At 38.1% G+C, this 13,587-nt stretch overlaps 1 protein-coding gene across 2 annotated transcripts in view; it reads right to left on the bottom strand.

The window, feature by feature from the left end:
* The window catches only part of PREX2 (phosphatidylinositol-3,4,5-trisphosphate dependent Rac exchange factor 2), a 326,634-nt gene that overhangs the window by 227,453 nt on the left and 85,594 nt on the right, over positions 1-13,587 (bottom strand). For both annotated transcript variants that reach the window (XM_017341384.3, XM_002710460.5), the window contains exons 7-8: positions 11,075-11,208; positions 5,046-5,149 (exon numbers count right to left, since the gene is read on the bottom strand). In XM_017341384.3, the coding sequence (XP_017196873.2) occupies positions 5,046-5,149; positions 11,075-11,208 (238 nt within the window). The remainder of the gene's footprint in view (positions 1-5,045; positions 5,150-11,074; positions 11,209-13,587) is intronic.

Genomic DNA, 13,587 nt, shown 5'->3' with positions numbered 1-13,587 from the left:
CAAGAAAAAAAAAAGGTTCCAAATGAAAAAAAAATTCTAAAAAGGCAGTTTATTTCCTAACCTTTTCAAATTCTCAAATACATTCCTATAGGGGATGGAACTGAGGCACAGCAGGTTAAGCCACTGCCTGCGTCACTAGCACCCCTTATCACAGCATTAGTTCAAGCCCTAGCTGTTCTGCCTCCATTCCAGCTCCATTACTAATGTATCTGGGAAAACAGCAGAAGATGGTTCAAGTGCTTGTAACCCTGCCACTCATATGGGAGACCTGGATGGAGTCTGGTCCTGCCACAGTTGTTGTGGCCAGCTGGGAAGTAAACCACCAAATGGAAGATCTCTTTTTCTCTCTGTCTCTCCCCCTCTCTCTGTCACTCTACCTTTCTAATAAATCAATAATTTTAAATGCTTAATTAAATTAACAACATATTCAAAATTTAAGTATATCCAAAGAGAACTCTTATATGCTTTACTCTTTTTCAACATTGAAAAATTATTATTACTTTTTAATTATGGATGTATTCAATCCATTTTATACAATCATACTATAGTTGTTAAGATAACTATAGCTGCTTTATTGTATTGACTATTATGGAATAATTTAAAACTATGTTTAACTGCTGATAAAACATGGCTATTATTAAGATAATATTTTTATTTAAATTAAAAAAATACAAGATTACAGAGTTCATGTTTTAAGCATTGTTTTCATCCATGCCTATAAAGGAAAATTGATGGAAATATTTTTAAAGTCTCATTTATAAAAAAAAAATTAATTTTACTAAAACAATTTACTCATACTTAACATGGTATCAAATATTGATATTAAAAATGACAGCTTGGGGGCAGCTTTTGTATTTTAGCAGGTTAAGTCACTTGGGATGCCAGCAGCTCATATCATAGTGTCCGGATTTGAGTCCTATCTCTGCTTCTAGTCTAGCTTGCTGCTAATGCACACACACCCTGAAGAGGCAGCTGATGGCTAAAGTTCTTAGACCCCTGCCACCGACATGGAAAACCTGGATAGCATTCTGGGCTCCAGGCTTCCATCTGCCCAGCCTAGGCTTTTCTGTGCACTTGGGGAGTGAACCAGCAAATGGAGGATCTCTCCCCATCTGTCTGTCAGCCTCTTTCTCTCTCCCTCCCTCCCTCTCTCTCTCTCTCTCTCTCTCTTGCTCTGCCTTCCAAGTTGCTGAAACTAAATAAACATATAAAATAAATAAATACAAATGACAACAGAAATTTTTCCATCTGTCCAATTGCAATGTGCCTATTGTACTGAAATCTATGGTTTGTGTGGCATTGAACTAGAGACCATATTTTCTAAAGGTCAACATTCTTGCCCTTTCTCACCACACAATGAACTAGTTCTAAAGAGAGAATATTAATGACAGAGTGCTAATTTTGAATGGCTTTCCAAGAATGCGTCAGGAAAATCACCATGAAAATTTTAGGAAGTTCAACAGCTTTCCTACTATTGTTCTTAAGCTGGATTGTTTTTCTTAGAGCATCATGATCAAACTAAAACCTCTAGAATGAATCTTCAAAAAAGAATCAAGTTAGAGTCACTGAAAGAGTGGAAATCTAGAAAATGATCACAGGGAAACTGGTCATAAGTTCAATGATCAACATCTTCCTTGAGCATGGAAAATAATGGATAATATGTTTAGTAAAAGGTGAAAGTTTTATATGATCTGAAGAGAAACCAGAGTATAGGTAATATGTTTAGATTTAAATATATATACAACTTTTTTCAATTCTCCATGTTGTTTCATTGCTTAATTAAATTTTCCATACTAATATACAACTATGATGTAAGTCAAGTCATTAAGCATTATAAATAAAAGTCATATATTTTCCTTAAAAAATTGAGATATTTACATCTTAGTCAAAAGTATATTTAGTCTTATTCTAAATGCAGTTATTTCCTCTGCAGTTTTTGAGGTTAATAAATGCAATTGGTTGTCTAATAATGATAATATTAGCATTTCTACAACTCAAATGGAAGGAAAACTTTTTTATCCATTTTTTCATCCATAAAATATATATCTCAATTCCTACCTAAATCTGGTATAGTTGTTTTGTTTTGGTTTTGGCAATAGTAAGTGAGCCTGACAGTGACAGTGTTTATCCACCCCTCATTCAACCTATCCGGGTCCAAGCGTAGGGAGTACTTGGCAAACAGACATTAATTGGCTCTGCTGAAATCTGTCAGCATCACAGTTCCATTCACACAATATGAAGTAAGCAGATTTCTTCCAAAAGATGGAAATGACTTATGAAAAAAATCAGAAAGTTGAGCATGCAGATTCTGTCTCAGAAGAAATAAGCAACTAAAATCCATCTCTGCATACGTTCTGCACCTTCATGGCCTCATTACATCATCTGAAATGTTAATGTGGTACATTAATTAATCTTCAAGACTCTATCCACCTTCAAAAATTACATTTTTGAATCTCCAAGCCTGGCAGAGGGTGTACACTTTACCCCAGGGCTAAACAAATACATCCATGAGAAAACTACATTTTCCTTTCTCCAAGTTATCTTGTAGCAACTATTCCCAGCCAAATTCCTGCAATGTACTGCTTGTGTGCGCTCAAGAAAAAAGAAACACACTTAACTGAATAACACAGTCCAATAATTTCTTCATCTTGTTGCAATGAAAGCTGTCTTGCAAATTCATATCTAGACTCCATCAAGCAATTAACTTATGCCTACTAAATACACTGCAATGTCCCGTCTTTCCCTTAACTCATACCCACTTAGGTCTTATGCCCTGTTTTGTACAATGCACATACCCCCAGGAACTGAGGGCCCTGAAGGCTGGAATAATACCAGCACCAACAGAACCTTTTCATGGGATTGAAACCAAAGCCCATTTATGTAAAAGCTCCATTCACATCACCCCTCAAAGGCTCTCACTCCCTTAGCATTTGTCACAGATGCAATGAAGACTGCATTGTATGTCCTTGCCTCCAAAGTTCTGGGCTCCTACTGTTCTTTATTTAGTGCCCCAGTTCCCTATAGGTACAGTAATTATAGTCATCATTATCAAAATTCGCTTAGACTACAAGTGCAGGTGGTAGCAATGCTGGCAATCACATCATCTGGGGGAGGGAGAAGGTGGGGACACAGTAGGGGTTGACTCACAGGAGCTCTGTCCCCATGGAAAAGCATAGAAAGGGAAGAAAATATACAAAGTGCCAAAGCAATGGGGGAGCAGTAGTTTTCTTAGGAGCAGGCAGGGCCAATAAGGAACAGAGTGGAGGTTTTGTATGTGTGTCTTTTATTATCTCACCTGCTCAAAACTCAAGGACAAAGTGGATTTTTAGGTGTCCTTTGGAAATTCAGGGTGCTGAGGCAAGGAACTCTTAACATTTAGACAGATGATATTTCTAAATGTCACTACAGAGTTTGCTTAAAAAGAATAGGATGAATTACTGAAATCGTATAAAAAAATACTATGTATACACTGAGACGGAAAGATAGCCTGCTAGGTCCACTTATTAGCAAGGGGCTGTCTGCAACTGTATTAGAGATTGCAGCCTAAAAAGGGATTTTATGGAATATTGTCTGCCAGCTCCACTCTTGCATTCCATCGTTAGCCACTGAAGAACTTCTCCTTGTGAATGACATGGCTCCCAGCATGAGTGCCTAGTCTTAGACACTTCCTGAATTTTGCTTTTTACCTGGTTTCCCCCCTTACCTATAACAACTGTGGTTCACTCCTTCAAGTACTTAACAGTTTGTCAGGATGTTAACAACAGGATGGAGAAATGGCATTTGAAAATCTGTGCCCCTGACAGAGTATCAACATTCTTCTCCCTTTCTGGGACCCTGGAAGGACCTGGAAGCTATGTGGGTGGTAGGGAGCTGATTCTGATCTGTGTCCCCATCTCATGTTTATAATTAAAACTAGAAAGACATTTCTCTATATGGAAAGGGAAGTCATTAAGCAGCAATTAAAATATTTCATTTCATCTTATCTTTTTCCCTGGGAGCAAATTTTTGAGACTCAATAAAGCCATTTATGGGAAATGTGATTCAATTTACTAAGCATTCATTCTACAGACTTTATTTTTTCAAATAGAAAATAAAATTTTTACATTTCATTTTACATAATGTTTATGACTAATCATTATTTAATGAACTTGCTTATACAAGTCTGTCCCTTTAAATCTACAGAGTAAAAATGTATTCTCTTTCAGTAACATAGTGTTTAAAATGAGCATTCAAAATTACACAAACTACCTTTACCTACAATTCTCTACATGGTAATTGAAGACACATATTAGTAACTGTTGTATATCTAAAACAGATCTAGAATTTGTTATACTTTACAGAGACTATATTACAGAAGGAAAATATCACACATACACTTACAAAACATAGTAAAATTTAAAGAAAATCAATTTAGTCATGTATCTCTTGCATACATACTCTATGTAAGAAATGGTGATTATATTATAGTTAAATTAACATGGACAGTCTCAGCTACTTCTCTTTCTGTGTTTAACGCTAAATATAATGCTTTCTATGTTTCAGCCAAATATAACTTTCCAATTTTACAACAGTCCTACATTCTTTTACCTCAGCTTTTTCCTGCCCTGATTGCACTGTTTTACCTAACAAAATATTTCTAAGCTCTAATGCACTGAGGTAAGTGAATCAAGTGACATTTCTCCTGGATGAGGAGTTACTATTGCCACTCCATTTTTTAAAATGTTTACTTATTTATTTTATCTACGTAAAGGTATAGAAACACACACAGAGAGAAACCATTTACTGGTTCATTCCCCTAAATGCCCTAAAAAGCCTGGGCTTGGCCAAGCTGAAGGCAGGAACTAGAACTCCATCTGGTTCTCCCACATGCGTGACGGGGACCCAAGAACTTTAGCAAGCATCTGCTACCTCCCTGGAAGCATAAGCAGGAAACTGGATGGGAAGTGATGGAGCCAGCACTGGAACTAGCTCTCTGACAATGGGACACAATGCTGCACCACCATGCCCACTCCTGATGTTCCATTTTAAATGCCCTCATCGCTCACCTGTGCCATCATCCACATTTTCCACCTCCATCACCTCTGTATTGATCCGGCCACGAAAAAGGTAGCGGTGTCCATCTGTGGAAGCCTTGTTGTTCTTCAACCGTCTTAAAAATGAATGAAACCACAAAGACTCTGTTATCAAACTTAATGCAAAACAATGTTTAAGCGACTGATTTTAAGCAAATCTTTGGAGAAAAGACACCAGTTCAGTCTATAACATCAAAGGTTTTTGATCCTGGTGCTTTAAAACTTTTTTTTACTAGTCTCCTCCCATTCACAACAGCACTGGTTGATATAGGAGATGTGGCCAGTATACTAGAATGTGAAACAAACTGAAGCTTGGGGTTCAGGGTAATACACAGGTAGGAGGGTAAATCTGTAGTTTTCGCCCACCTAGGACATCAGCAGTGCCCAATCAACTCTGAAAGTAAAGACTGGTTATTTTAATGTTTCAGTGGAGTTTCTTTCACCTTTATTTCCCATTTTTCAGTAACTAGTTGCTAATTCTCACTTTCTCCAAGCCCTGGTAAAATATTCAGTTACTACTTCTGGTCACTCTTCAAAGAAAATGACTGAGCTGGGGCTTCTGGAGCTGGGCAACATCCAGCTGCAAACATCTGTTTCCTATTTTGCTTGCAAGATCCCTGTATTCATGCTGCACAAGTTTCTTAATATGAACACAATCCTTCATAAAGGTCTCATTCATTTTAAAAACAATTCCACAATATTCCAAACTTTCTACACAGTATGTCTAGCAACAGTCTTTCATCTTAAGCATGTAAGTCAAAGCAAAAAAAAAAAAAAAATCAAGGTTTACAGATGAACATTCATGACAATGAATTAAGGATTAATTTGAATTACCAAATACTCAGGGGAGAAATTTTAATATCTTTAGTTAAGCAGGACAGATTCTAATAAAGTATTCAAAGAGAATTAAAAGTCGCTCAAGGGATTTCAGTTGACCTGAGCTATCCAATTTCACTCACTGACGTCTGGCTAACAATTTAATATACTGAAATCACTATTAGTTTACTGCGCCGTAGAGACATGCCTGGTGCAGGTTAGGATGTGATTGTACACCAACTGCAGGGCCCCACTTCTCCTCTGCTCCACATAGGGAAAATCACATGGGAAAAGGAGAGGTCTCAACAACGCTATCACACAGCCTTCCTCCGAAAAGATCACAGATTTCTGGACTATCTGTCCTAAAAGCACATCAAAACCATTTTTCATCACCTCTAAAGAAAACTAATCTACTTAATACCATTGGTTGAACTCTTTAATTAACACACAATTATTCTTAGGTGTTTAAATTTAACCAAAAAGTGATCCCTATTAAATATAAGAGTGGGAATAAGAGAGGGAGGGGATGTACAGTTCAGCATATGCTCAATCGGACTTAACCCTAACGGCAGTTAGAAACGTGCCAGGGGATTCCAATTCAATCTCATCAAGGTGGCATGTACCAATGCCATCTCACTAGTCAAAGTGATCAGTTTAAGTTCATAATTGATCATAATGATAGGATTAAGTGTCAAAGGGATCACATAAACAAGACTAGTGTCTGCTAATACTAACTGATAGAATCAAAAAGAAAGAGAACGATCCATCATGGGAAGCGAGATACATAGCAGACTCATAGAATGGCAGATGCCCTAAACAGCACTCTGGCCTCAGAATCAGCCCTTAAAGCATTCAGATCCAGCTAAAAAGTCCATGAGAGTTTCTCAGGCATGGAAAGCCAAGACACTGTGGCAAAAAATAACCTAAATGAAAGATCTCTGTGAGTGAGATCCCAGTGGAAAGAACGGGCCATCAAAGAAGGAGGTACCTTTCTCTGAAGGAAGGAGAGAACTTCCACTTTGATTATGGCCTTGTCTAAATAAGGTCGGAGTTTGTGAACTCAAGAGGCTTCCATAGCCTTTGCAGCTCCTGACAAGACCCTTGGGTGATTACTGACATCATAAAGAAGTGTCAATTGTTAAATTAACAATGGGAGTCACTGTGCACTTACTCCCCATGTAGGATCCCTGTCCTTAATGTGTTGTTCAATGTGAATTAATGGTATAACTAGTACTCAAACAGTACTTTATACTTTGTGTGTCTGTGTGGGTGCAAACTGTTGAAATCTTTACTTACTATATACTAAATTGATCTTCTGTATATATAGATAATTGAAAATGAATCTTGATGAAGAATGGGATGGGAGAGGGAGTGGGAGATGGGATGGTGGCGGGTGAGAGGGAGGTTATGGCGGGGGGAGCTGCTATAATCCAAAAGTTGTACTTTTGAAATTTATATTTATTAAATAAAAGTTAAAAAATAAAGAAAACTAACTTTATTAATTTATCTCGCTGGAAAGTCAGCCCACAAACTTCAACACCCTACCATCCTCATGGTTACTTTGATAACAGCTTCTAAATGTCCTTCATTAATATCCCTGAGTAAATGCTACAGATTATCAATTGGGAAAGGTAGCTATAAAACTGATATCAAAAATAAAGAAACATGTAGAGTCAGTTAAAATGTAAGTAACTGCATATTCCACCAGGTAGGAAATAATATCATGGTACCTTGCAAGAAAAAAATTTCTTGTAAATCGGTTCATCACTGTTCAAATCAATCTTTTTAAAATTTTTTACATTTTATTTTATTTGAGATCTAGAAAGAGATGGACAGAGCTGCCATTCACTGATTCATTTTCAAAATTCCCACTACAGTCAAGGCTGGACAGGCTGAAGCTAGAAGTCAAGCAAACAATCCAGGTTTCCCATGTGGGTAGCAGGATCCTAACTATTTTGACCTTCAGCTGCTGCCTCCCAGGTAACAACTGACGGGAGGCTGGAACCAGGAGTGGAAGCTGGATGTGAACCCAAATGCTCTGATACGGGATGCAGGCATCAAATACGTATAAATACCTGCCCTGGGGTGGACATGATGGATAAAGAAGGGGGTCTCAAAAATACTAGCATATACCCTGGGCTCTTTCCTTGGAAAAGATGTCAGATTCCTAGGTTATCTGTTCTAAACCCACATCAAAATTTAGTAATCTTTCACCACTAATAAAGAAAACTATGCCAATTGATATATAAGAATTAATTTGTCTCTATGTAAAACATTATGTATAATGCTAGTCTTATATATGTATGAATCCATCATTGGTCCAGTTTATCTGAGACTCACTGTCTTTATGATCCTGCTGTGAACTTTGTACAAGCTTTGTATTTTCACCTGACCTGTGGATGTTAATATTCAGCCTAAAACTCTAGCAAGCATCTGATCAATACTATAGCACTTAGCTTAAATAAAGTTCTTTGATCCCTTAAGAAAACATATTTGTTAAACTGTAAAGATTGAAGGCACTGGTTGCTCCATACTGCAATGCTGCATATTTGAATATCATGATTTAATGACTTCTCTCCTAATTTCCTAATTTTTCATTTTATTATGACCAGGAAACATGTACAAGAACATTCATAATAGTAGAAAAATATGGAAATAATCCAAAAGTCAATTGATAGGAGAATGAAGAATTAAAGTGTAATATATTTAACTAATTTAAAGTGTAATATATTTAACTAATGGAGTATTATGCATGAATTAAAATGAATTATTGCTATAAAATGGATATATATTTTAGAAACCACTGAATACAAAATATAAACTGCAAAAAAACTAAATGTATTGTATTATTATCTTATTAAGCCTATAAACAAGCCAATTTAAACAATGTCTCCTTACAGTACATAATAAACTATTTTTAATAAACTAGCTTCTTCTAAGATTAATAATACTATAAAGATTCAGAACTAGAATGCCAAATCTAGCACTTTGCCCTTTAAAGAATGTATAGGGGTGAGCTTTTGGCTCAGCAGTTAGGTTGCCACTTGGGATACCTCCATCCCATATCAGAGTGCCTGAGTTCAAATCCTGGCTCCACTCTCCATTCCAGCTTCTTGCTAGTGTGCACCCTAGGAAGCAGCAGGTGGTGGTTTAAGTAGCAGAGTCCCAGTCACCCATGTGAGAGACTCAGGTTCCATGTGAGTTCCTGGCTTCAGCCTGGCCCAGCCCTGACCGTAATAGCATTTGCAAAGCAAACGCAGCAAATGGGAGATCTATGTCTCTCTGTCTCTCTGCCTTTCAAATAAATAAATAATTTTTTTAAATAAATTTATCAGGTCTGTGGTTCTTGTAATCACAACACTATTGAAGTCTGTAAAGGTTGTTTATTCATGATTTCTAAAGGAACTGTAAATCTTAAAAATCTTACTTTGAAGTTAAGTTCATAAAGTAGATGAGCATTCTTAAGAAGGGAAAGACAGCTTCTTACAGAACTTCCCCAACCCTGGAGGGAAAAGAGACACACTGATCTACTACTTCTTTCCATTTCTAACCATTACGTTTTTGGTCCATGTTTACACATTCATTAAGGATATTTGCTAACTAACAGGATTTTAATTCTCTGAAGTTTTATCTGTTGTTTAACTTATTTAACATTATAGCCATGAAACCCTATCACATCATCAATTGTACACTGATGTTAATTTTGCAAAAGCTCAGGATAAAGAACAGGCATATATATATATATTGTTAAGATTGAAAGAGCTGAAAAAGGATCTCATTCTCAAACAGATGTCTTCATTAATTACAGCAAAGCACCTGGCTTCACATTACAATTTCTTAAATGAGATGCACACAAGTAAATTTGACAATCTCTTCAATATCTTCCTAGAGTCTATTTCTATTCATCCCAATCTTACTATCAAACACAAAGAATTTAGAAGCTCATGGTAAAATAAATAAGCTAATTTTCACATGTGGTAAAAAAGAATTTTTTTAAAAACTCATTAAGATAAAGACAACAACAACTGAATTATATTTTGGCTCTAATCCTAACCTGTCTCCTTTCACAAATGTACAAGTTAAAGCACTACATTTTTTCAGTTCAAATCACTATATTTTTGAATTAATATATCTTACTATATTATCCCAATATGACAATCCACATGACATCATTATTGAATACCAGGAGCATGGCTACCAAATCTTCAGTAACTTGGTCTGGGCACATTGCTAACTGATTAGGAAAAAAAAAAATTCAAGATATAAAGAATGGTAATCATTTTATCCTGCCTTCTAAATTTGTCAGTTTTGTCTCATTCTCATTTCTTGGTTCCAGAAAATATTTGGTGTTTATCCACCCCTCATTCAACCTATCCAGGTCCAAGTGTAGGGAGTACTTGGCAAACAGACATTAATTGGCTCTGCTGAAATCTGTCAGCATCATAGTTCCATTCACACAATATAAAGTAAGCAGATTTCTTCCAAAAGACTTGAAACATTCCCTGATGGAAATGACTAAGGGAAAAAAAAAAAAAAAAAAAAAAAAAACAGAGAAAAGTTGAGACAGCATGCAGATTCTGTCTCAGAAGAAATAAGCAACTAAAATCCATCTCTGCATACGTTCTGCACCTTCATGGCCTCATTACATCATCTGAAATGTTAATGTGGTACAATTGTTACAATCCCATAACTTCTGAACTGGGAATATACAATCGCTTGAAATCTCACACCTTCAGCCTCACTTTTCTCCTTTAAATTGAATGAAACTTATTGGCACCATTTCACTAAAACTAATCTGTCTTGGATAAAGTTGCGTTTTGCAGAGTCAGCATCTGGTGCGGTGGATAAGAAGCTGGTTGGGACATCCATATACCTTATTGGAGTGCCTGGGTTGGAGTCCCAAGTTCCAGCTCCACTGCTGATTCCAGGTTCCTACTAAGGTGGGCCCTACAAGGAAGCAAGTACAGTTGGGCTCCTACCACCACGTGGTAGACCTGAACTGAGTTCTCTGCTAATGGCTTTCAACTACATCTAACAAGATGGTGAAAGGAGCAATCAGAGAACCGGCTGGGAGGAGCTGAAGCTGCCGCCTGATGAGTCCCTGAGCCCTGGGAAGCAGATGAAAAGTTGGATCTTGTGTGACACCTGAGCCATTTCTGAAGTGTGCCTTGTTTTTTGGATCTTACCTGTGCTTTCTTTTGCAGTACACCAAAAGATTATCAAAAAGAAAAAACACCCGTTCTTGAATATTTCCAGAAGAAATTTTCAGTAAGACTCCACACATTAGCATTTCAGTGCAGGTGTCAGTGATGTTGGACCCCTAAACCAGGGAAAACACAAATAACAACGTGTGATTACCTGACTAAAGTTTGTATCTTGTTAGTTTTCTCCTTATAATTACAGTTACTTTTATCTTTAAAAGCCATATTTGCAGAGGATAAAGCCCCAACAGTACAAAGAGTTACACACTGAGTATAGGTCTTATTCCTCTTCCAGTTCCTCCCGGTTGGCCTCAGCAGACAGAACTGCCATGGGGATCCTCAAAGAATATTTTATGTGTATATGCATACACAGCACATATTAGGTTATTTTTAGAGCAAATTATTTCAAACTAATTTATAATCTTGTTAATGTTTATTTCCTTTCTTTTTTTCTCCTAATATGGGAAAAGGTCTCCATGGGCATATTACAAAGTATATGATATTGTCTAATTTTCAACAGATACTAATTTATGTATTCACCTCTAGGATGGAAAAGAAAAGAAATAAAGAGACAAAGATTATTTTAACCTTCCTTCCTTACATGAGCAAGTATATAAAATTAAGGAACATGGCTTTAGTTTTACAAAATAAAGAGAATACCCCTCCTTGAACTTACAGTTATTCATGTAAGCCAGCCAGAATGACAAGCTGATACATTAAAAAGTATACAGATATTGTCCTTTTTTTTTTTTTTTTTTTTTTTGCCAGGTAGAGTTAGACAGTGAGAGAGACGGATATAGACAGTGAGAGAGACAGAGAGAAAGGTCTCCCTTCCATTGGTTCACTCCCCTAATGGCCGCCACGGCCGGCACTGCGCCAATCTGAAGCTAGGAGCCAGGTGCTTCCTCCTGGTCTCCCATGCAGGTGCAGGGACCCAAGCACTTGGGCCATCCTCTACTGCCCTCCTGGGCCGCAGCAGAGAGCTGGACTGGAAGAGGAGCAACCAGGATTAGAACCTGGCACCCATATGAGATGCTGGCGCTGCAGACAGAGGATTAGCCAAGTGAGCCACGGCGCCGGCCAGATAGTGTCCTATTTTGCACACTAAATAAATATTCTAAGTAATTACCCCAAATTGACTTATGCAGACATTAAAAGGCAAGCAGGAAAGCAAACTTAATCCAAAGAATTCATTGTTTTGCTCTGAGTAGACACAATGTCACTTGATAAGGAATATAAGCTTTAGAATCAGATTGCCTATTTTCAGTTCTAAACTTCATCACCTCTTGGTTCTAAGAATCTGGATAAGTTAAATGGTCTTCATTTTAAAGTCTGCATAATGAGGATTATAACAGCTGAGCAAACTTTTGAGGCTTACTGCCTTGGTTTAGACATGGTTTGCCCCACTGAAGTTTGTGTGCTCAAGGCTGGGTCCCAGGTGCAGCTCGTTGAAGTGACAAAACTTCTAAGAGGCCAAGGCTGGAAGAAGGTAATTAAGTCTTGGGGACACTACACTAGGAATGAGCTAATGCAAGTCCCCTGTGACTGGTTTCAGGGAAGAGGAGTTATAAAGGAGCTTAGTGCCTCCCCCAAATCCTTCTTCCACACATACTAACTGTATCTTCCTCACATGCTCCTATGCCATCCACCAGGGGGTCCTCACCCGAACCAAACAGATGCCAGAGCCAAGTGTTTGAACCTCTTTAATTTTGAGCTATATAAACCTCTTTTTTAAAAAAATTACTTGCTTAAAAGGCAGAGAAACTGAGAGAGAGGCAGACAACAAAGATGTGCAATCCACTGGTGTGCAGCAGCTGGAGTTGGGCCAGGCCAAATCAGGCTCCCCTACCTGGGAGTCAGGGATCCAACTACTGGGCCATCACCTCTGCCTCCCACTGTGTACATTTGCTGGCAGCTGAATTTGGGAGTTTCTCTGCTGATCAGGTCTTCCTTTTCCGTTGGTTCACCCCCCACCAGTGGCCGCACTGATCCGAATCCAGGAGCCAGGTGCTTCTCCTGGTCTCCCATGCGGGTGCAGGGCCCAAGCACTTGGGCCATCCTCCACTGCACTCCCAGGCCACAGCAGAGAGCTGGCCTGGAAGAGGGGCAACCGGGACAGAATCCGGTGCCCCAACCGGGACTAGAACCCGGGGTGCCGGCGCCACAGGCAGAGGATTAGCCTAGTGAGCTGCGGCGCCAGCCAATACTAAATTTCAATTGCTTGTTTAGTTAAAATTAGCATACTGGAATGTAAGTGACAACTTAGTAGCACAAAATTCTTGACAGACAATTTACCTGAGAGAATTTGTTGCAAAAAATCCCCTCATTTTATTCATGGGGAAATAAGACCCAGATAATGAAGTGGCTTAAGTGAGAGAAGAATCCTCCTAAAATGGAAGTAGTACAAATCCATGGGGAATCCCACTCAAGAGAATTTTAGTTTCTGAAGCCAAAGTGTCATCCATTTGGTGGTCCTGAGGGTCTGCAGGAGCCTACAG

The sequence above is a fragment of the Oryctolagus cuniculus genome, chromosome 6 (assembly GCF_964237555.1).
Source record: "Oryctolagus cuniculus chromosome 6, mOryCun1.1, whole genome shotgun sequence".
Lineage (NCBI taxonomy): Eukaryota > Metazoa > Chordata > Mammalia > Lagomorpha > Leporidae > Oryctolagus > Oryctolagus cuniculus.
This window is presented reverse-complemented; position numbering and strand designations above follow the sequence as displayed.